A 24081-nucleotide genomic window follows, 5' to 3' on the forward strand; every position below is an offset into this window, starting at 1 on the left:
TTATTTATATAACTCTATTGATTAAAAGAAAATAGAGTACAATAGGCGGATTTAATACTAGTAACATTCTCTACCAGCCAATCTGTAGTAGAGTAGTTAGTCAGTCAGGTATAAAAGTAATGTTGATGGAATTAGGTAGGTAGGTATATATACTTAATTACAGTGCTTAGTTTAACTACGTTTGTAAATGGTTACCGTAGCTTTTAGATGTGACTCCAGGACTAATCACGCACGTCGTGGATCCTGACGAAATCTTATTGTCTAATTAGGTATGCCATTTTTAAAGAACCCCATGTTTCAGTCTTAGATTCAGTCTAAAAAAAACTTCGGCTAGTAGCTCATTATATAAGCCGACTTCTCTGAAACGGCTTTGTACGCGCCTATTTAGTTTTGCTATGGTTTTTGGTAGTTTTGCACAAAAGGTTTTTTTTTGTGGCGGTATTGGCGGTATCTTACTAATAAATTTAATTATACAATATCTACAACTAATTAAAATTTAAACGTTTACAAATCCAAAATAGAAGGCTTTAGAGTAATGTTTCAATCCAAAGATGCTGGCTGTGTTATACTGAACTTTTGATCGAAAAAGGAACCAACCTCAATATTCCCACTTGCCAGCCAGTGCTCGGATTGCTTAAAACTACTATATAGCGAGCATGTTCTTTGAGACTAAAAGTTCTTTGAGATTAATTACAATAATAGGACATCGTTAAGCATTTTTGATACTTTTTTTTCAATTGATCTAAAAAAGAAGAAATTTCTTAATTCGGTTGAAATTTCTTATGTTACTTCATAATTCCGTCGTTTGTAAATCAAATTAAAAAAAAAAAATCTCAAAAGCTTAGATTATGCTCAAAAGATATTCTCTTAGATAGCGATCATAGAAATTTTATAAAAATTGGTTCAATAGTTTAATTTTTAAACCAAAATAACAGGCTTTGCCACTATTTAACTCGATATTTATATGTACAACAAGATATTATATCATTTCCGCAGAAATATTTAGACTAAGATAGACCTCTAAAATTAACAATGGGCAAAGAGATCTTAAGAATCTCTTGTATATTTATATTAAAAAGTCGTTATTAGCGGTTAAAAAACAAATGTTCAGTTAATATCCAATAAAATGCGGTTATTGACAGTTAAGGATGGTAAATTATAAAATTGGTACCGGTTTACTAGGAGAATTAAATTATTCGAAATACTTTGAAAGTAAATTACATGAGTAATATTGTTGTTACTCTTGTCTTCGAAAGTAAAGGTTATGAGGTATTTTTAAGGTTCCTTAAGTTGAGAAATTATTCTGAAATGTCACATTACTTCTCAGTTAAGACGGTATAGTCACTTTAGCCGACCTATAAAATTTGGGTGAAAAAGTGATTTTGATTTATATAATGTCAACGTAACATTTCCGCAGATGTCATGATCATGACATTTCTCTCAGTAACGTCAGATATCTGTCAAATGTGTCATTGTCTTTTAGTCTCACTACCGGATTACGGATGCGTATCGTGACTTTCATTTTCAAAACTTTTTAGATTTTCTATTTGTTTTTCTCAAATAAGTGGTATTTGGAGATCCTCAAATATGCCGAAGGTTTCAGGTAAGATATTCGTAATATCTGTCTATGACATTGCAAATTCATATCACATTTATTTTAAGGTTAGAAATGTTTTTAAACGTCAACAATTTATTTTCAAGCTGGAGATAAATAACAATTTGTTTGTGTAATCAAATATTTTTTTTAAAATATAGCTTTTATATAAATAAACATACTGCCTTCCATTATTCTGTAACACAAATCTGCTACGTCATGTTGACCGCATTCACCGGTACTAGTTTTTTCTTATATTGATACTGGATCAAGGCCTGACTGCAGCTGTCAAATAAAAAAATAAATAAATACTCCTATCCCTTTTATTGTCAAATCAAATCATTTTAATATGGTTAATAAATGTATTAAATATTACATAATTTGTTCAATAATATTTTACTCTAATAATTAAATACATAATCTTACATTGTGATGTTTTGTTTACATTAAGGTACAATAATAAAATTAAAATATTGGTCTCCAACATAATGTAATGTAAATGCTGATGTAATTATTGCATTTTTAATCTGTTTCTTAATTACATAAAGAGGAGGGTCACAATTTGCTTGTATTTTCTTATATTTGCATAAAATAAAATACTAAAAAATGTGAATATACAATATATTCACCTGTACAGAACATATTTTTTCAATTGTTTGTTGGTGTTATATTAATTTTGTCACAATTTCAACAATTTGTAGTGGACACTTTGATAAGTAGACTTGCTAAATAATGGTAATTACTCATCATAATATTGTGTGGAAAATTTGACTCATTCTTTTAGCAGGATAAGAAGAGACTCATAATTACGCTTGAAATAGTTGAAATAATGCCAAAATATTTTTTGTTAATACATGCATGAAATAAAAAATAAAAATGTTATGGTTATGTTACATGAGCAACAAAAACACAAAATATTATGTATAAAATATTAATTTGTATATTTATATGTTAAATTATTATAATACTTTAATAGGAGTTAATAATTTTATGGAGACTCTGATATATGATTTCCAAGTTCAATGTTTATATAAATGTTTTAAAAACTGATTTATTAAGTTGTCAAAAGTAAGACTGTGGAAAGGGCATAATAGTAAAATTTTATGTACGTGAAAAACCCAGTTCTGATAAAGTTAGAGCTATTAACATATAGGAACTTCTGGTTAATCTTACTGGCAGTATACAGCTCTATATAGCAAACTTCTATTTAATGAAAAATTCCTTAAAATGTAAAAATTGCTAAGGTTTGTTTGGTTTACATTGTTACCCTTGTATTGAAACACTATAGCGTTGCAACCACTCTCAATAGCGAAACAATACATCATTATTTAGACTCTGATAAACATTAGTTTCACTGACCTTCAAACACAATATTGTCACAGAGTATTAATATATGGTACTTTTCAGAAAAAAAATTTTTTATTTAACAAAGATGATCTCACTATATTGCAAGATATCAATAAAATACAATTAAAATACTGGCATAGTAAAAAACCACAAACAAAGATTACTGATTATAACTTGGTTATGTAATTTTTTTATTTATTAAATTTAGTCAAAATTAAATGTATTTATTCATTAAATTATATTGTTTTTACTCTGTTTAATGAAAACTCTTAATGCATTAAAATACCTGGCCCTTCAATTTCACTATATAAAGTTTTCACTGTATTTATAGTGAAATTGTTGACGGGTAAAATATTTAATTTACAATTTTTAACAATACTTATTATGGTTTTATTGTTAAACAGTAAAAGTGAAGTGGGGCAAAGAGACATATCCTGGTGTGGAGGTGAACACAGAGGATGATCCAGTCGTGTTCAAAGCACAGATATTTGCCCTCACCGGAGTGCAACCTGAGAGGCAGAAAGTGGTGTGTAAAGGTGTCACATTGAGGGACGATTCTTGGGCTAACTTCAAATTGACTAATGTAAGTCTTGTCATTTTTGAAATGTATTTTGTACTTTGAATGTGGGCATATTATTATCCTTTTGTATACTACTAAGAATGACAAAGCTGAGGGCACCTAATGAAAGTGGTAACTGTCATCCACAGACTTCTTAGAGAACTTACATTCTGAAACCAATAGACAAGGACATCTTAATGTATATTGTATCAACTTGGTGTTGCAATCTTTGAATGCTAGCCAATGAGCGCGCGAACATATCTATGTGTATAATTTCTATGTTTTTTGTTTCTATTTCTCAATGCAAGTTTTATTGACATTATTATATTTATATGTGTTATATCCAATAGGTTAATATTATCTTATTTTAAATATTTCTTATAGAATGCATTGGTATTAGTGATGGGCAGCAAAGAAGAAGATGTACCTTCAGCTCCTGTGGAGAAGACTAAGTTTGTGGAAGATATGAATGAGTCTGAATTGGCTACTGCTGTAAGTTTTGTTTAGCATTTACTTTGGTACTAATGACATACAGTGTTTTTATCATAATCTAACTGTACAAGTACATTGAAATACTCATGTGTTTTCATTAAAGTTGAGATAAATTAATAATACTTATAAACCTCAAAGGTCATAAGTTCATATCTAACTAACATTATCATAAATATGGCCACTCTCTAGTTAAATACTATAAAGAGGAAAGATTTGATTTTTGTATGTTTGTTTGTAATGGATAAACTCAAAAACAAATCAACCGATTTAAAAAAAAAAACACATTATAGTTATATAATATTTTTTACTTACTAATGTGAAGCCAGAACATGCCACTAATAGTATATATTTTACTGAATTAGGTAACATTTTGCAGAAGTTCTTATGACTAATTAATTTCTGTAGTGGTAGCAATGTATTAATAAGTAAATATAAATTGTTTTAATTGTTACAGTTGGATTTACCAGAGGGACTGATCAATTTAGGGAATACATGTTATATGAATGCAACTGTTCAGTGTCTCAAGACTGTGCCAGAACTGAAGAATGCTCTACTTAGTTATGACAAATGTAAGTACGATTTCTTTTATATTTATTTTTAGGGACACTGTTATTGTCCCTGAATATAAACTAAACTACACAGAACTTTTTGTGACCACTAATCGGTTTGCAGCGTCTGGAGGCGGTACGGCGGGCGAGCTGACATCGGCGCTGAGCGAGACGATGGGCGCACTGGAGGGAGGAGGTGCTGGCGCGTGCGCGGGCGCGGCGGCGCGGCTGCTGCGGGCGCTGCACGCGACGGCGCCGCGGTTCGCGGAGCGCGCGGCGGGCGGCGGGCTGGCGCAGCAGGACGCGTCCGAGTGCTGGGCCGAGATCGTGCGCGCGCTGCAGCAGCGGCTGCCCGCTGCACCCGCTTCCGCGCCCATCGACGCGGCCGCCGTCAGCGACAGGTCCGTTGGTTTTTTTTTTATAAGATGACAGTGGAAATTGTTGCCCCGACGTAAAATTCTAGACAAATTATTATTGAATACTACGCAGCATGGTCTACGACCTTAGCCTGTTTCACAACGGAACAAACGTACTAAAAAAATATGTTGCCCCGACGTAATTAATGATGGATGAAGCTTTAATCATCTTTTTTTACCATGAAATGAAATTCCGAAATTTCGGACTCAATTTCGTGTTTTTGTTTATACTAAAATTGGACCAATAAATGAAGTTTAACATTTCGTTCGTTATATATCCTGTCATAAAAGTCCAAAGGAACAATATTTTAACATTTTTAATATTTCCAAATAGCATATTATGTAATTTTAACATCAAATTTGTGTTTCGTTTGGCTCCGAAATTTCGGAAAACATTTCATGGTAGGCCCTCAGGTCAGTCGGCCCATCGTTAACAATTCGCTTTCAAACAAAAACTATGTACTCATTATCACAATTTTCTCCAAACTTAATTCTCTACTTATATACTTACTACTTATATTCTCCATTTGATTTCTTTCTATTGTCACTATTTAAACCGTTGGTAGTATTTTTTTATCATCTGATTTATGTATTTATTTGACTATAAATAAAAAAATTTTCATATATGTTTAAAGTTATTTTCAATCATATCTATTTATCTATATTTATGCAATTATCTATGTATTATATATGTTTGATACTTTATAGTAATGTGGTGTTATATAGTTTCCATTTTATTTTATAATAGTATAAGAAGTTTGGTGGCGGACCAAACTTCTCTATTTGCCCCATGGTTAACTGGTAAACAATACCTGTAAGTGTTTATGTCCACCATGTGTACCTTAGTTATATATACGAAGTCAAATAATTTTTTTTTCCAGAACATCAGTTATAGAGCAGTACTTCGGTGGAACACTAGATGTTGAGTTAGTCTGCTCAGAGGCCGATGAGTCGCCGTCTCGTAGTACCGAGTCGTTCCTACAATTGTCTTGCTTTATCTCCCAAGATGTCAAATACCTACAATCTGGTCTGAGATCGGTAAGCAATATTTTATATAACATGTTTTTGTCATAGACAAATGTTAAATAAATGCATTCAATTTCAAATTCAGTATGTTAATAAAGTCGAATGAAAAGAAATTAAATGCCGGAGATGTGTTGTTCTAAATTGTGTGTGCTGCAGTGTATACATTATTTAAAAATGAATTTTTTCTCTTGTCCAGAGGGAAACCTCTGATATTTGATAAATTCAAGATACGGCTGATGAATACATTAAGCATAAATTAGCACTCATTTTATGTGACGTGAACAAATTTTTTTTGTTACAGAAAATGTCAGAACAAATTACGAAAATGTCGCAAACATTAGGAAGAGATGCTATTTATACAAAAACGGTAAGTGTATATAATGCATGCAGTACCTATTTATGTTATTTTAGTCATAATGTTTATATATCACACTAATAGTTTTAAATGCCCAATAGTTATTTAATTTTCACTCTGTATATAATTTTATGCTATTTTTATATTCACTACTAGCTATAGTCCGTGGCTACGCCCACGTGAATCAGTAAATAAGGTATCCTGTAGAGTAGTGTGTATGTAGTTACGATATAACCTATCTGTGTACCAAATTTCATACAAATTATTCAATAGTTTTGTGTGAAAGAATAACAAACGGCTCTCCATGTATTGTTACTTTTGCTCTTATTATATTAATGGGATAAAGATGATAAATTATAAACCTTATATTGATGTTAAAAGCTATCCAATCTGAATAAGATAGGAATGTATGTGGGTGGGATAAGATATGGCAGTGTATTTGCAAGGCACGAATACCAAAATACTTATTATGTTAAGTCTTTAAAATTAAAATGATACTTGTAATTGTAGAGTAAAATCAGTCGGCTGCCAGCGTACCTCACGGTGCAATTTGTGCGCTTCTACTACAAGGAAAAGGAGTCGATTAATGCCAAGATCTTGAAGGATGTAAAGTTTCCCATGGACTTGGACGTGTACGAGCTGTGTTCACCTGAGCTGCAGGAGAGGCTCACACCCATGAGGACGAAGTTTAAGGTGAATGAAATACAATAAACAGTAATTAGTATATCCATATGCTGGTAAAAATAAAAAAAAATGGCCTGAAAAGATTATCTTGTAATTTATTTATTACGTTCTAAAATTGTCTCAATTGTACATTTTAATTAATATTTCTAATTTTACAGGAGTTGGATGATGCCACAGTAGAAACGTCGCTAAGTGCCAGAAATAAGAATCATGGGGACAGTAAAAAGGAGAATAAAAAGAAGACAGTTATGCCATATTGGTTTGAAAATGGTTAGATATTCATAATTTTAATTCTATTAATATTTATATATATAAGAATTAGGTTTTGGAATGCAAGGACCATAAACTACAGAGAAATGTTTTTATTAGTGGCAGCTAGATAAAGTTAGTGGTAATATTAATTCATGCAACAGAATATAAGAATGATTAGTTTTTTATTTAATTTTATAAATAAAATTAATTATCTATTAAATTTAATAATATAAATAATAGATAGATAGATAATTTATTTGCATTACTTACAGCACACAAATTACAACATACATATACAAAAAAAGCGAGATAACATAAATGAGAAAAAAAAAATACACAAAGCTAAACACAATTTTCGTTTGTGAGTGTGCCATAGCAATACAAAATGGCCACAACTCAGCTTATTGCTTCGCCCTCAAAAAGCAAAGCACTGATATTCTGTTATAAAAATATTTAATGTAGTGGCTTTTTTTGTGTTATCAGTATGCGCTGGCGTGATACTGATTAGAAATGATAGGTGAGAATGAAATCAGATCAGTTGGCTCATCGTGACTAATTCACCAGATATTGTTGCTAAAGGGATGCTATAAAGGTTGTCCTGAATGGCGTTAATATTATGTTAATTTATATAACAGAATTAAGTCAGCATTGTGTGTCGCAGATGTGGGCAGCAATAACAGCGGCTACTATCGGCTGCAGGCCGTACTGACGCACCGCGGGCGCTCGTCCTCGTCGGGCCATTACGTGGCATGGGTGGCGCGCGGCGACGGCTGGCTGCGCTGCGACGACGACACCGTCACTCCCGTCACCGAGGAGGAGGTGCTCAAGCTTAGCGGCGGAGGTCGGTACACCGTATTTGTTGCATGACCTTTACCGAACACACATCTATTTTCGCACTTTATCCTGAGGGACAAGACTTTTCTTGTATTAGTCAAATCTTGGAACATTAGAACGCTGCCACGCTCTAACAGGCTTTGAGCGCTATTATACTATATCGATAGTGGTGTTTATATGTTTTATTATACAAATTTCAGCTTTACGTTGATGTAACTAAACTCGAATTTCAAATGATAATGAATTAGTCTTTTTATTGCCACACTTTCCTGACTTTTAAGTTAATATTATTCTACTTGAAATGGGTCTCTTGCCTATTTAATACCAAGCTGGCTAGTGAGTATTGTTAAGTGTTTTTCATTTTGAATTTGCCAAGCTAGCTGGGTAATATGTGAGGACTATGTTTTTTTTTTAATGGGTGTTAATTCACTGGCGGAGCATCAGTAATAATGATCATAATAATCAGTAATAATCATAGATGATAATGAAAGCAGGTCAGTTAGCCCATCGTGACGAATTCCACTAGAATTAACCACGATGGTTATCCAGGGGGAACCGCGTGGAGGTCGACCTGATAGGACGTATTGCTAGCAATGGGTTCATTTGAACCCATTACTAACAATCCCTTTCCCCCCGTGAGAACTGTTATCACTATTCAGCCCTTTGACTAAGATCAAGGTGTAGAAAAAGGCACTCCCACGCCGTAGGAGGCTTATATTAACCTCTTAGAGGGATTAAAATAAATAATTATGGCAGTCATAAGGTGACAAAATCTTGCAAAAATTATTTAAATAGTTTAAAAAATCATAGTTGGCATCTGGGATATTTTTGGCCGTCTATATTTTTTTTAAAATTCATTTTTCTTTGTTTGTACATTGTGTATAAAGTATGACTGTTACTACAGGTGACTGGCATTGCGCGTACCTACTGTTGTATGGACCCAGGATCCTGGAGATCCCAGAGAAAGACGAGGAGCCCATGGTGACCGAAGTGGCCGACGACACCGCCGGGAACCCTCCCACAGCGCTCGCGTAATCTCGCCATGAGCATCTACACAAGGCTGACTGACGCTTCTTAATGTATGTCCCACCCGTGCGACTTGTCTTACAGAATTAAACACTCATGGACCATACCAAAGTCTTGTATACAAAATGAGGTAGGCATTAGGTTATGATGTTTCTTTTTTATAGAAATAAAAAGTAAAAATAGCTTTTACAATTGTGAAATTATAGATTTTTAAAAGATTATTTATACATGTGTTTCAAATACTTTTCAATATTTATTTTTTTATATAAATAATTATGATCATTTAAATAACTCACATATCATTCTGGGTATAGGTCTCTTAAAAAAATAAGCTTATAAAATAGCATTTCAAAATTATACTATAACTAAAAGTATACAAATCGTCATAGTCACGTTTCTGTTGCTGGCAATAGAATCAGATTCAGTATGTTCAATTAAGATCAGGGACAGTCTTTTTTGAAAATTAATAGTGTATATTACACTCTGAAGTATGTTTGCATTCATAAATATAGACGTTTTAAATACATAATTCATGAATTCGCATGAAACTAGAAAATGGAAATATATTGGTATCTGACAACATGAAATGAATAAATAGCTTGAGATTAACTTGTTTAGAGCAGAGATAACTAAAATTATATATTTTTTATTATATTTGTTTGATTATCTATATCTTGACATGTGTTCTTATATGGAAATTATGGTTTAGAGGTCCTGCAATCAAGCCATAAATACTTTCGAAAAAATGTATAAATATTTAATTATACCTTTTTTTTTCGATCATTTGATTATGATGTTAATTTTATAAAGTTAACGTGTACATTCATAGTTTTTATTAGTAAAATGTTTTGCTGAACCTTAACGTTAACAAATACAAAAAATACTTTAATTTTAATAAAAATTAGTGATAGCTCATTCTGACAGTATAAATTTTACAAAATGTCGCATAACATACAAATACATTTAAACTAAGAACGCCTTTAAAGTGAGTTGAATTCAGTTAAATTTAAAAAATTTTGGATAATGACATTTTTAATCTACCGCCATTTTCGAAAATATTATATATTTACAAGCTGACTGATACCTCGTCCTAGCACAAACCGGCAAAATAAATAATTGCACAAATGTATCTAAATAGATGGTTTTCCTATATTAATTTGTATTTCTTATGTATATTCTATTCCAAAGACGAAATTACTTTTGATGGGTATACGGTTTAATTTTAAATCTCAACAAAATTTTTAATTTTGAAATAGAGCCTTAGAATATCGGGGGCCATCTATATTTGTTGACTTAATATTATGTTGAAGGTCGAGCCGCACGGGGGACTAGGATCGTTAATTTATTCTTGTAAATTGGCATTTTAAATGCTACTGTTAATTGCTTAGGGCATTTTAATTTAATTGTCAATATCTTAGTTCTCTATACAAGATGTATTGAATTTTATAAGACTAATTATACTAAACAAGGATCGACACATAAATTTGATTATAAACAGATTTGTTTTTTTATTTATGGCAATTCATAATTTATATTATTAGTAATGACAAACAAGATGGTGACTCGTCTAATGGAAATCGTAAGCGCAAGTCCTCATGGACATGAATAACAATATATAGGATGGAAGGGACAGGTTGGCCAACATGAAAACAGCTGATTCAGGTGAATGGTCTGAATCAGATTTAGTTTTAACGCCGCGCAATGTATTTGACATTTTACGACCCACGTGATGCGTAATAACTACAACGCGCGCTTCTTCGTAGGTATTTTTCATACGCTTGTGGCGTTGACCGTACACAAATGATTCCGCGCGTCGTGGTAGAATTTTAATACGAATAATACATTGCTGTTTTTAATATTTATAATATTTCACTATAAAATATTATTATTTCTTTATATTATGACGTAATATCATAGATTACATGATTATAATTAATCGAGAAAAAATTGAATTTTTCCAGAAAGGATGTCTACTGGTTTGCAGTTCAGAATAATGGTCTGAATTCACTGTTTCAGCCTTTGCCAACCTGTCTCTTACACCCTGTATACCAATATATAACTAGTGCTAGGTACTACTAGAAGATAACACCTAGTTCAGTAAAATATTTAAAAAACAATATCACAATTTAAACTTATCAGAGTTTGTAATGCTACTGTTTGATAACAGTAGTGAGAGCTCTATTCTTACTATAGTCTGTCCCAATATGATTTAATGGGGGGAAAGGGGTTGTTAGAAATGATTTGGAACGGTCCCATTGCTAGCAATACATCCTATCAGGTCGACCTCCACACGGTTCCCCCTGAAAACCATCGTGATTAATTCTTGTCGAATTCTTCACGATGGACCGAGTGACCTGTCCTCATCTTCCTCTATCATCTATTACTGGTGCCTTGTCATCGTATACCGATAGCGCAGGGAAAAGATTAAGATGAAGCCGAAACAATTGTCGGAAACGGCAAAAACACAGTGAGTTCATTAATTTCCCGTAAGTATGTTACATCCACAGACATCGGATAAAAATGAACGTAAGTTTTTGAAATAAAATTAGATCGATTAATTATTTATTGATTTATACTACTATTGGGCATTAGCAGATCGTTTTTTGATCGATTCGATTATTCATTTGCATACAGTTTTACATGTAAAGTGTATAGTGGGACTAATATACAAAATCTGATGACTGGAAGTTTGACACTAGCGAATACCCACTCTGTCATATGCTCGAAAGTAACGAGTGGCAAACTAAAACATTATACTGAGGTACCATAACATGTTAAGTGGATGATTGAAAAACTGATTATTATATAAGGTACAAGGACATATTTTTTTATAAAACAGAATGCATGCTTATGATGCATACACAAAGGTAAGTATACTGCAGAATTCTGAACGTGAGCAAGGATCGGGTAAGAATTTGGCATTTTCGTATAAAATTCTTGTTTTATCATAGATTAAGGATAGTACCTCGTGTTTCTTATACCAGCCTTATGAATTACTATAAAAAAATAGTTCTTTTACATATTTGTCTTTCATTTCTAACTTTGACAGACTATGTCACTTATTCCAAAATATGAAAAGTAATTATTTATCACAGAGTTAATTCTGTATGTCCAAAGGTTTTCTTCTATAGTTCAAAAGTTGTTAATACGTCTATGATTTTGAATAAAAACTAGTGTTTAATTGCTTAGTGTTTGTGTAATATTTAATCTGCTTGCTCGTTCTATTACTTACGAGGTTTGTCCGGAAAGTACGTATAAAAGTTTTTTAAAAATTTTATTTTACAATTATTCAGGTAAATCAATTTTATCCCCTTCAAAGTACTCCCCCTGTGACATAATGCACTTGTGCCAACGCCGTTTCCACTGTGAGAAGGCTCCTTGAAAGTCCTCTGGTTGTAGGTTTCTCAGCTGCCCCGTCGTAGCTTTTTTTATCTCATTTATGTCCCCCAAATGCCGCCCCCGAAGTACCAATTTGGTTTTTGGGAACAAGAAGAAGTCACACGGGGCCAAATCCGGCGAATAGGGGGGTGTTCGGTCACCGTAATGGAATTTTTACTCAAAAACTCACGGACAACAAGAGAGGTGTGGGCAGGGGCATTGTCGTGGTGAAGAATCCAACGCCCCTCTCGCGCCAATTCTGGACGAACTCGTGCCACACGACTGTCTGACCGTTAAACGACGGTCCCCATTAACACAAGTTCGAATTCTTTCCACGTTTTCGTCGGAATGTGAAGTGGAAGGACGTCCTGAACGTGGGTCATCTTGAACGCTTTCTCGGCCCTCTCTGAATCTTTTTAGCCACTTGTGGACGGTTGGTTCCTTCACAGCATCATCCCCATAAACTGTTCTGAGATCGGCAAAAATTTCACGGCCATTCTTGCCGAGTTTCGAGAGAAACTTGATTACGACGCGCTGCTCTTCAACGGAAGCGGGCTCCATGCCGACGGGGTTTCGTTAAGAGGTAACTTCACAGATGGCGTGACAAGCCAGTTCGCACCGCACGGCGGTCAGACCAGAACTGAAGCATTGTTAGGGACATAAGGAAGGGGTCCTGCGCTTACCTGGCCTCCCCACTCCTCTTTCTCGCATTCCAGAACACTTTTATACGAACTTTCCGGACAGACCTCGTATTTACAATGAGTTGGCTTAAACAGTTACGTTATAATTTAAAACGATGTTTATGTATAATTTGTTGGCCTTTACATAAGACAATATGCACTATTTGTAATAAGCAATATATAAAATGTTTCTTGAGTTTCATAGGAGGATTATTTTTGGCTCAATTATATTACTTTTACATGTTGAAAACGATTCCATTTCCTTATTACATTGACATTTGTTTGTTTTTCATAATCAGTATCTTGTTGGGTTAGTATCTTATGTTATTTGCTTTGTAGGTATATAGAAGGGATATAATATTTTGAAATTTAGTTCTTTATTGTTTCCTTCAAAATATTACAATAGTAAACTTATTATAGATACAAACAATTAATATATATAAGTTTTCGGATTGATGAAAGATTCTAACTTTTTCCTTAAGGGGAAAAGGGATTGTTAGTAATAAAGACTGAGAATCCCATTGCTAGCAATATAGCCAACCAGGTCGAATTCCTCGCGGTTCCCCCTGGAAACAATCATGATTAATTCCTGATGAATTCATCATGATGGGCTAACTGGCCTGTTTTCATTCTCGTCTATCACCCTTCACTGGTGCTCCGCCAGCGTATCCCGTTAGTGCAGGCGGGGTTACTATACCATTTTCACCTATAAAAAAAAAACTTTATAACCCTATAATTTATATATATTATCATATGCCTCTTATAGGAATAGGTAATGCAATTTCTATACAACTACGTTGCATATCTCTGCTCGTTTTACCGATGTACTGTGGAAAACCTGGACGTGGAGTGTTGAAAGCTGTTGTTCTCACTTACGTGGTTGCTGGTAAGTAATTTTTAATGTTAATAGAATGGTAACTCCGCTTGCGCTACTGGAAACACTGGTGGGATACCAGTAAGAGTAATGTTTTTAATGGGTAACAGTGGAATGGTTTGCTTTCGCTTGTCCTGCTTGCGCTTTCGGTATACGTTGACGGGGCACTAGGGAGAGATGATAGGTGTGGACGAAAGTAGCTTGATGGTTTCCAGGAGAATCCTTTGGAACGAACTTTAAAGAGAACCCTTCGCTCTAATAGGGGGTATTGTTAGCAATAATAATAAACAATAGCCTAGTTAGGGATAATAGGTGAGGATGAAATCAAATCAAATCATTTTACCATAAAATAACTGTAGAGGGTCACAGTGAAAAAATATTATTAAGAGCAATGATATGACCACAGAGCTTATTAATATTATCCCTTTTAATTATGCGTATTATTCCTTTTTCTGTGTTATTGTACTGATGCTTTCCTGGGTAAGCGTATAGGGAGACTGTAATTCATCTAGTTGATGAAATAAATAAATATAATACGTATATAACAATACAACTGCTGGAATTATAAGGTAAAAAATGTAAAAAAATACAACCGAATCGGGAACTTCGTTGTTTTTAAAGTCGGTTGAAAACTGTGTTTTCGATTAATCTTGTTATTCCAATTTGTTGTAATACGCGGTTTCGCCAGTGGTCATATCGTGATATTATTTCTCAAAAAGTCAGCTATCAAATGCAAAAAAAAACACATCCGGTTGGTTCTTCCAAAAATTAACACGTTCAAATAAATAAAACTTTGCCTTTTTATATCAGTAGATTTATAATCCGTTAACTCCAAATTTACCTATTCCATTTCTATATTATTTTTCAAGGACCTATCACGAATATGGGACTGAATGCGAAGGAGGTGGTTCGTGTGTTTTCGTGCTCGACCCAACTTTCATACAATTTGTCTAGAACCAAACACGATCTCGTATCGAAGCCTATTCGGAAAACTATAATTGGTTTTCAAAGTGATATAGATCAAATGAAGGATGCAATACGGTTTTAATTTTCTTAATAATTAGAATGTTAAGTAGATATCTATTTGAGAGAGAAATATTATGGCAAACAAACTACATTTAATGGCCGTTCTGATGGAAAATGTTAGTTAGTCTAGCGGAGAATTTATCAACTGAAAATAAAAGTTGAATCGCTCGTCAATGCAGGCTTTAAGACATGTATTTATATTTAAAGGTACAAGATAGTGTAGTTGTACTTTACCCATCTCTTTACTTGGACAAGTGGCCAATAAAATCAATATTTTAATATCGCTTGCATGTGATAAAAAGACAATAATGTCTCACTCAGTGACTGATACGGTAATGTCTCAGAACATCTAGTGTCTCATTCTTTTTCGTATTGTTATTATTTATTTAGCAGCACAATTTATATTTATTTACGTACCAAATTACCAAAGGGTATGTTTACGTACCAAATTGTTTTTACTAACTGATTTTTCTTAAATTTTAAATACTTTAATTCATGCTTTTTTGCAGTAATTAAAACGTATCTGCCCATAGATTCCTTAGCTAATTTACTTCGTTAATCGTAGATTTTACCACTTAGTAGTAGTTACTTTTATAAAAAAAAATATATATATAACTAGTAATACTATTTCGTACAGTATGAGAGTTAATATTTTCTTCCAAAATTTCAATGCTGACAATGCAATAAGTTATTGGTAAACAAATTGATTTATGGTGAATACAAGATGCAATGTTGACAAATAAGCAAATCACAATGACAATAGGCATACGGCGTATCTTCATTTTTGTGCTGTATCATATAACAGTCACATGTATAAATTTAAATTTATTTATTTATTTCATTTAAATACAATTACAATAATAATAGATAATGGTTGAGATGATGATGATGATGATGAAATACAACTACAATCGGCAGTTACAATTTATTACAGGTCTATTAAAAATGTCATAGACCCAATCGAAAATGAAATTGAAGGGACCAGTGAAGTATCTCAAAGTCGACAACAAAACAATATTGTTGATGATTTCTTCAGAAATAAACGACGTTCCGAATATATTGATGATAAATATCTGTAGGTGGTTTCTCTCTAGATTATGCTAGCTGTAATCTGTGGATTTGCGTACGTGAATGAATTATAAAACATGTTATGTGTTACCCGTGTACCCAATTTCATTGAAAGCTGTTAAAACATGATTTAGTAACAAACATTTAAACATTTTTTTATATTTATAATATTACTGACTGTATAACGCGGCTTCGCCCGTGTAGATCAGTATATAAAGTTTCCTACATGTTAAGTTATAATATAACCTACGCATGTACCAAATTTTATTCAAATCTGTTGTTTTTTTTTTTAGAAACAATACATTACGTCTATTTATCTTCATAAAGCTTCGCGTTTATAATAGTAATTAAAAATAATTAGTACAATAGGATTAGTAAGATAATTTTTAAAATAAATCGAGGTACTTCAATATTCATTTCATATTTTATATAATATAAAATTCACAACAGGCAAAAGTACATAAAAATATGAAATGAGAATATATGAACATATTAGACATCGCTTAGTTTTGAAACCTCTGGGGTCGGTGTGCTTTTTTTTTCAAATATGCCGCTTTTTATTTAGAGCTAATCTATAGCCGATTGTATCCCATCATTGCAGACATAATAAAAATGAAGAAGAAGCACAAATATATCAGAAAGATTATCTCAAAAAGCTAGAATATCGATGTGAAAACCAATTTTCCCGAGCAGTGGCTGTATGCTCTAATGTGTTTGCGACGGCACACAATGCGTGTTACGAATCCAGCCCGCCGTATGCGGCTTGGTCCTTGTGTTGGCCGATGAAGCTGCAACGTATATGCAACATTAAGGCTCTTCTTAAGCAAACCGATATATGTAATAGTAGAAAACAGGTGAAAATGTTTTGTTCTTTAGTAGATTTTATTTATTTATTTATTTAACTTTTTATTTTTACAATAATATTGTACTTTATGTTGATAAGGTGTGACTCTACATGACATAACAATATTGACATTAAAATCATAATTGATTTTGATTAAAATTCCTTTGGAACCAACATATTATCAAAGACAAGATTAAAAAATGAATTAACAAAATTGTTTTAGTATATGCAAAGATATAGCTTAACATAAAAAACTTACAGACGCATTAAGAAGTTCCTCCAGTTTGAAATCGAATAAAGAGTGGATTGATTGATTGAAATGATTGATTGAGTCTAAATTTAAATGTAAAATTCTAATTATAGGATTTCAATTTAGATTTTTTACACTGGAGCTCGAATTTAATGGCCTTGCGAAAAAGATGGAACCTATTTTGTCTTTAATTCCTATTACAAATAAAGAGTAATACCTAAATTTCAGATAAATTCAGGATTAGGAGAAGGTTATGTTTATTTAAAAAAGGCTAAAAAAGCATTGGTGGATCTAAAAAGAATCAGTTTGCTATATAAACTACCTAACTATCGAGAGTTGTTTGATATTCAGGTAGGTTAAACCAACTTCTATATTCCAGTCACAAGTGAAGTTGCTATTTCATTTTTATCTATTTAAGATAAAAACCGGAAAATGTAAAAATTACAAATTTGCTCCTATATCGATGACCACTGCATTGCTGTAGGTGTACGTATTATTTTATAGGATGCCGAGGAAACAGCAGAACGGGTCATGCATGCTTTCGAAGAAAAAAACATAGTAATGCGAACTGCTACCATAATAATTAATACATGCATGGCGCTTTTATTTCTTCGTATTTTCCTAGCTGCTGTGACGTACCATGATATGTACTTGACTGAAATCGAATATGACAACGTGTATATCACTAGTTACTTTAAGACAATTGATATAAGGCGAAGAACGAAGAAGAAGTATACGTTATTGCCTTTGAAAAAGGTATCGAAATGATAGTTTCAAAACAAGTAGTAGTATAAGTTCTAGAGTTAAAATAAAATTTTGCTACAATGTACTTGAAAGCATATACTTATTAAGCTATTTTTTCTGAGACCTAATCGAGTCTATCTTTTATGTTAGAGAAATACACTCAGAACTGCCCGTCCAACGTTTAAAACCTAAGATAAGTTCTAGAACCGTCGTCATAACAACACAATAGGGGAGTATCAGCTTGCTACGCTGGCTTACCACGTTACAATTCATTTTTCTATACCAAACAATTTTAGTCTTGGAATGAAAAGAAGGGAATTGAAGGTATCCTTCAATTCTTTTGATCAATAGTCGTAATTGTGTTTGGTATGAACTTTGGATACACTTGCTTGAACTATATATTAACCTTATTAAAAAAACGCTTTTACTTGTCCACAAAAAGTTGTTATAATAAAGACCTGGTCATTATACTATTTAAGATACTTTTAAATATTAATTTTACACTTGTACGAGAAAGAACTAGTTTAATATCGATATGAATTGAAGGAAAGGTTCTCGAAAAATTTCCTCTGCTCTAAAATTGTAAGGTAAGTACTGGCAAGTAATACTACACCTACCTCTTATTACAGATGGAAAGAAACAAATACGTAGATGTTCACTCACTATCATATGTACTAACGGAACGGAACGTTCTCGTCACCCACATTCTCAAAGTGATGTTGGAAGTTATCACAGCAACTACATTTGTGATGTTGGACAGGCTTTTCTACGAAGCCCTAGACGTGGTACGACAACACGCTGAAACAGAGACGAGTCTGCAAGGGACACGTGATTTGGAAATAAAAGTAATTAGACATTTTATTTAAAAAAGGAATATAAAAAATATACTCACGACGATAATTCGTCGTACTATCAAATGTTATTACATTAAATTAATAAATAAATAAATAAAAATATTTTTATTTTATTATATTAAATTAAGGCAAGTCAAATAGGATGTTTTTTTTAACAAAACGTACCCAATTAACTATAGAAATTTACTCAATAATTCAATAGCCCTTGTAGATATATAATACACCTGCAACACCAGATTCATAGCGATAGAAGTGACAATTTAATTTCTAAATACTAGGCAGAATAAAATTCTTAAGTGTCTGTTTAGCGTCCTATATTAAATAATGGGATGCCGGAATGCTTGTTTAGTTTATGTGTACAGTAGCATCAACGTAAGCCAAGAATTACGTAAGTGTTGTTGACCCTCCTCCGCGCTCCTCGCCAAAAAGTCCTCCGCCCCGGAAATTTGCATCTTAATCAGAAACACAGCACTGCAGTATTCTGTAAGGTTAGGGAAAAGAAGTTTGATTGACTTTTCCTTTGGAGAAAATTGGGCGTGCATTTATATTTTTCGGAAGTAAATCCACTGTTTTCTACTTTTATGAATAGAATGAGTATCACATTATAGTAATATTATATTATTATTGCTATTATATAAGAAACAGAATATTAGCAATGGATATCCCCATTACTACCAATGCTTCACTTCCTTATTTAACGTTCTTAGAATATCTATAATCATTTACTGTTTAGGTCGAAGGTACAGGAGTATTAGCATCGATGATTCAGAAGTTACTCGATGGTTTGAATGAAAGAACTCCCATTCGGACCTTTGTTGACACTAGTCCATGTTTGCCGCGACCACGACTTATGCCGCATGCCTTCTTCTTCAAGATATACGGTGGATACCTGTGGATAATCCTGCTGCTGTATCTGAATCCATATACGCTTCGCCTAAGGAGGTTGCCTTTTTATTTTATTTACTGGAAAAAGGCCATATTAGATCTCGCCTAAAGCACGTGTTGTACACTGTATTGTGATTTCTATTTTGGTGGAGATAGCTGCTGTAATATATATAAATAAAAGTTTTGTTAAATAGGGTAGTCATAAGTTTTGTCGAGTCACTATTGTCGTGGACGTTACTTGAGATGCTCACGTCCGACGAGCATATTAAAACCCAATATTGCAGTAAATTAGTCTATCACTGTCACTTGGATTATTATTGAACTTAAATATCATTAGTACTTATATGTGTGAGACTATTTTTAGCTTTGCGGACTTAATCACTGATAAGAAAGGTCGTAGAGCCTCTATCTACTCGCTGTGGTTAGACATACGCAGTTTGTAGGTTCACGCGTTCTAATGGTAGCGGAAGCAAACAAAATAATGACAAAATTTTTTTTATAATTAGACAATTTATATTGTTACTCAATATAATCTTACTAAGCAAAGCAAATACAAAGGAAAGATTTTATTTTTTATATGTTTGTTTATAATGTATAAAATCAAAAACTATTAGACAGATTTCGTAAATTCTTTCATCTATAGAAAGTTACATTATCAGTGTGTAACGTGGGTTTTACATTATTTTATTTACTTTATATTATTATTTATCATTTACACCTCTGTCCCATTCGTGTTTCTACCGTGAAGCAGTTGTGTTTGCATAGCTGTGTTTCGGTTTGAAGGGTAGGATATGGCGTGAATTTACAGGGTACAGAGAAATAACACCTGAGTCCTCAGGAATGGCAACGCATAGGGGATATCATGGGCGAAACAGTATACTCTGTTATGTTTATGGTACTGCTCATGTCTATAGGCGACGGTAGCCCACTTTCTCAAAATTTATAAAATTAGAGATCCGTGCAAAAATTTTAATAATTTAACTGAAACTACCAAAATACCTGTATAAAACCAATATAAAATAAATTAATATTTTATAAAAGCTTTAACAGGCAATATTTTTATACTCTTCATCTATTTACCTGCGCAAAGCTAGGACAAATTGTTAGTAATATAATTAATTTTGTAAATAATCAGTCTTTAGGTGCTTTTCCGAAATTAAAAATGTTTATTAAGTTCTATGCATTAGTTCATAAAATAGTAAATACGTTATACTAAGTCTATATTTAACACTAACTACCTTCTATTAACTAGTTTTTTTTATACCACTGAGGTGGCAAACAAGCATACGGCCCACCTGATAATTAATGATTAGTTAACGTTATGGCATCATACATACAGATATATAGTCGAATAAACAATTTTATTTCTCTTTGATTACATCGTTTAAATTAAAAAATTGCTCACGTTATGCCTGATTCGGGAAGTAAGAATTTCTAATGGGAAATATCAGCAGTATTTCAATTATTTTCAGATTAATTTGTGGCTACTTTTATCCGCGACGCGAGAAGCAACGCATATTGCATCTCTACAACGACATTTTGAAAAAACGTCTAAAAATGCAGAAAACTTTGCGCAGGTAATTTAAGTATTTTTAATCATAAAAGAAATACTCTTACTGCGTATAAAAACTGTGAGTATGTAATTATTATCATCATATTATTTTAAGTTAGATTTTAGTTCTTTAAAGATTCCCATTCCCGTAATCTTCCACCATCTCACAATCTCCTCCTCGTAACCTTATCACACTATTCCGGATTTATGTCCAATATCCAGTATTTATGTGTTATATGTGTATTTCAGTATGTTGCTATAATTGTCACATATTTTTCACCACATCTGCCCTTTATACGCTTTCTGTTTTTACCTAATGGTTAGCTGGTAGAGAATGCTATATGGTATTAAGCTCGCCACTTGTACAAAGTTTTATTGTGCAATAAAGAATAAATAATAATATTAGCCGTTAACCTTCTCCTTCCTCTATTAGCCTTCTCCTTGAGGGATATTGCTAGTAGTTGCAGCATTTGGCAGGCGGGCGGGCAATCACAGGCTACGGTGATGTTTTGAGAGAGATCGTACCTCAACTATTAAGTTCCCTTATTCTGCTCTTAGGACATCTACGGGATGTTTTATTCGCTTTGTGGGCGAAAGGACTGTATGCTGGTATGGAAACACGGTGTTTTAGAAAGATAATATAATAATATAAAAAATATAAAAAGCAAACCAAGGGAGCAAAAAAGCGAACAACAAAAACCTAAACTGACACAGACTTCAAATTATAAACAAAACATCTTTTTAATAAAATTAAAAAAGAAACTAAAAAGATGCGCCGTGCACACGCCGTGTAGCAGTTGTGTTTGCATGGCTGTGTTTCGGTTTGAAGAGTGGGATATGGCGTGAATTTACTGGGTACAAAGGAATAACATCTGAGTCCTCAGGAATGGCAACGCATGGGGGTATCATGGGCGAAACAGTATACTCTGTTATGTCCATGGTACTGCTCATGTCTATAGGCGACGGTTACCACTTTCCATCAGGTGGACCGTCAGCTTGTTTGCCATTCTAAGTTGTATAAAAAAAATCTCAAGAACGTCTTAAAAGTATCAATGAACTTTAATAAATAAATAAGTACCCTCACATTTTATCCCGGTCTATTAACGTCACGATATATTATGATCATGTCTCGCAGATTGGTGCACAATAAAAGGGCTAAATGGTAATAAACAAATAAAAACTCTCACTTTCACATTTAATAAGTAAGATTATTTGTAGAAAAGCAGTGCAAGCTGTCCGTGCGCATTATCTGTCAGGGGAGAACCTGTTAAGCATGAGAATCAAGTTTCCCCGGATTCTCGGTTGGCTGAGGATACTACCGGCGGCCAGGATGACTTGCCTCATTTGTGGTGAAACTGAGCCGCGGAATAATATACGTAAGTAGGTATTTTGTCAACAGACTTTTAAAAAGAAATTCACAATTTTGCTGTTTCTTTTATATTCGTTACCTCGTAATTTTTTTAGTTATAAACCGATTAGGATTTCATTTTATTTCAAAGGATATACTTACAGATTAGCGTCATTAAAATTTTATCACAATCGGTTCAGTCGTTTAGTTTTTAAATTATATAATTGGTTTTGCCATAATTGAAGTCTGTTTTTTTTTTTGTGGAATACAATATTAAATTATATTTTGACAAGTAAATATAAGATGTTATGCGTGTTACTTACTCCTTCCAAATAGAAAAGTAACAATGTTATGAGTAACTTCATTGATATTTTTAATTTAAAGTATTATTAAATTCCTTTTGAATTATACCCCGTAGTTTTTTTACACGATTAAATACGTCACCAGTGAGAGGTAATAGGTTAGAATGAAAAGGTAGGTCAGTTAGTTCATCGTGATGTATACACCTAGAATGCAACACGATGGTTTCCAGGGATACAAATGGAAGTCGATCTAATAGGATCTATTGCTAGCAATGGGATTGGTAGTTTGCACTATTAACAATCCCTTCCCCCCTTACGCTAATAATTGTAAATGTTGTATTAATTACAGGTAATCATCAAGACGAATTATGGTACTCGTGTACAGCAACGAAATGTCCGTTTGTTTATTGTGTCGAGTGTTGGCAAGAAGTAGGTGCGTGTTGTCTCGCCTGTGATCCGAGCTTGGCAGAACTCAGCGACATTGATTCTTTAAGCGAAGATGAACATCCGAGATTTTAGTTAAAAGAATACTAACACAGAAAATTTTAGAAAATAAATTAAATTGGGATCTATACTTTGTTTAAAAATATCACATCAACACACACCTGAGGGTTTACCATGAAATGAAATTCTGAATTTTTGGACTCAATTTCGTGCTTTCGTTCATACTGAAATCGGCCAAGTAAATAGAGCTTAACATTTCGTTCGTCATAAATCCTACCATAAAAGTCCAAATGAACGATATTTTAACATTTGAAATATTTATAAACAGTAGGTATTAAGTAACTTTAACTTCAAATTTGTGATTTATTTATTTTTAGTAACGGATATATTTTACACACACCACAGTGTAAAGAACGACCAGTAAATTAATGCTTTTGATATGCTTTGAACTATCTATCTGTATGATAGAACAGAATTCTACTAGTTGTAGTAGGGGAGTAGCAATTTTTTGTGCCATCCTGGCTCAACTACATGGGGTAAATTTAAACCAAAAATTTCTAGGACACGTTACTCGTTCTCAGTAAATATACAATAATAATATATATACGTGGTTATATATCCACGTATGTGCGTAAGTGCTGTGTAGTCCCGGCACCCTTTCCTTTCCCGTGAGCGCCGTTAGTGGCAACTTAATGGTAG

The 24081-nt window shown here is 33.1% G+C and overlaps 2 protein-coding genes across 2 annotated transcripts; both read left to right on the forward strand.

The window, feature by feature from the left end:
* The first annotated feature begins 1447 nt into the window (after window positions 1-1447).
* Window positions 1448-10632, forward strand: LOC113521593 (ubiquitin carboxyl-terminal hydrolase 14). Its single transcript, XM_026907169.3, has 11 exons — window positions 1448-1603; window positions 3346-3524; window positions 3885-3992; window positions 4447-4561; window positions 4665-4941; window positions 5838-5994; window positions 6284-6349; window positions 6848-7030; window positions 7180-7291; window positions 7935-8114; window positions 9012-10632. Exons 1-11 carry the CDS (start codon window positions 1588-1590, stop codon window positions 9140-9142), a joined length of 1524 nt encoding a protein of 507 aa, XP_026762970.2. The 5' UTR covers window positions 1448-1587; the 3' UTR covers window positions 9143-10632.
* A 1341-nt stretch (window positions 10633-11973) lies between these two features.
* On the forward strand, window positions 11974-23770 carry LOC113521865 (protein sneaky). The gene is made up of 13 exons (XM_031909973.2): window positions 11974-12000; window positions 13342-13501; window positions 13958-14077; window positions 14935-15106; window positions 16026-16166; window positions 16761-17013; window positions 17482-17604; window positions 17758-18009; window positions 18627-18842; window positions 19585-19793; window positions 21209-21313; window positions 22507-22664; window positions 23288-23770. The coding sequence occupies exons 1-13, from the start codon at window positions 11974-11976 to the stop codon at window positions 23455-23457; spliced, it is 2106 nt and encodes a 701-aa protein (XP_031765833.2). The 3' UTR covers window positions 23458-23770.
* Window positions 23771-24081: the final 311 nt, after the last annotated feature.

The sequence above is a fragment of the Galleria mellonella genome, unplaced genomic scaffold (assembly GCF_026898425.1).
Source record: "Galleria mellonella isolate WM207_F2 unplaced genomic scaffold, CSIRO_AGI_GalMel_v1 utg63, whole genome shotgun sequence".
In the NCBI taxonomy this organism is placed as follows: domain Eukaryota; kingdom Metazoa; phylum Arthropoda; class Insecta; order Lepidoptera; family Pyralidae; genus Galleria; species Galleria mellonella.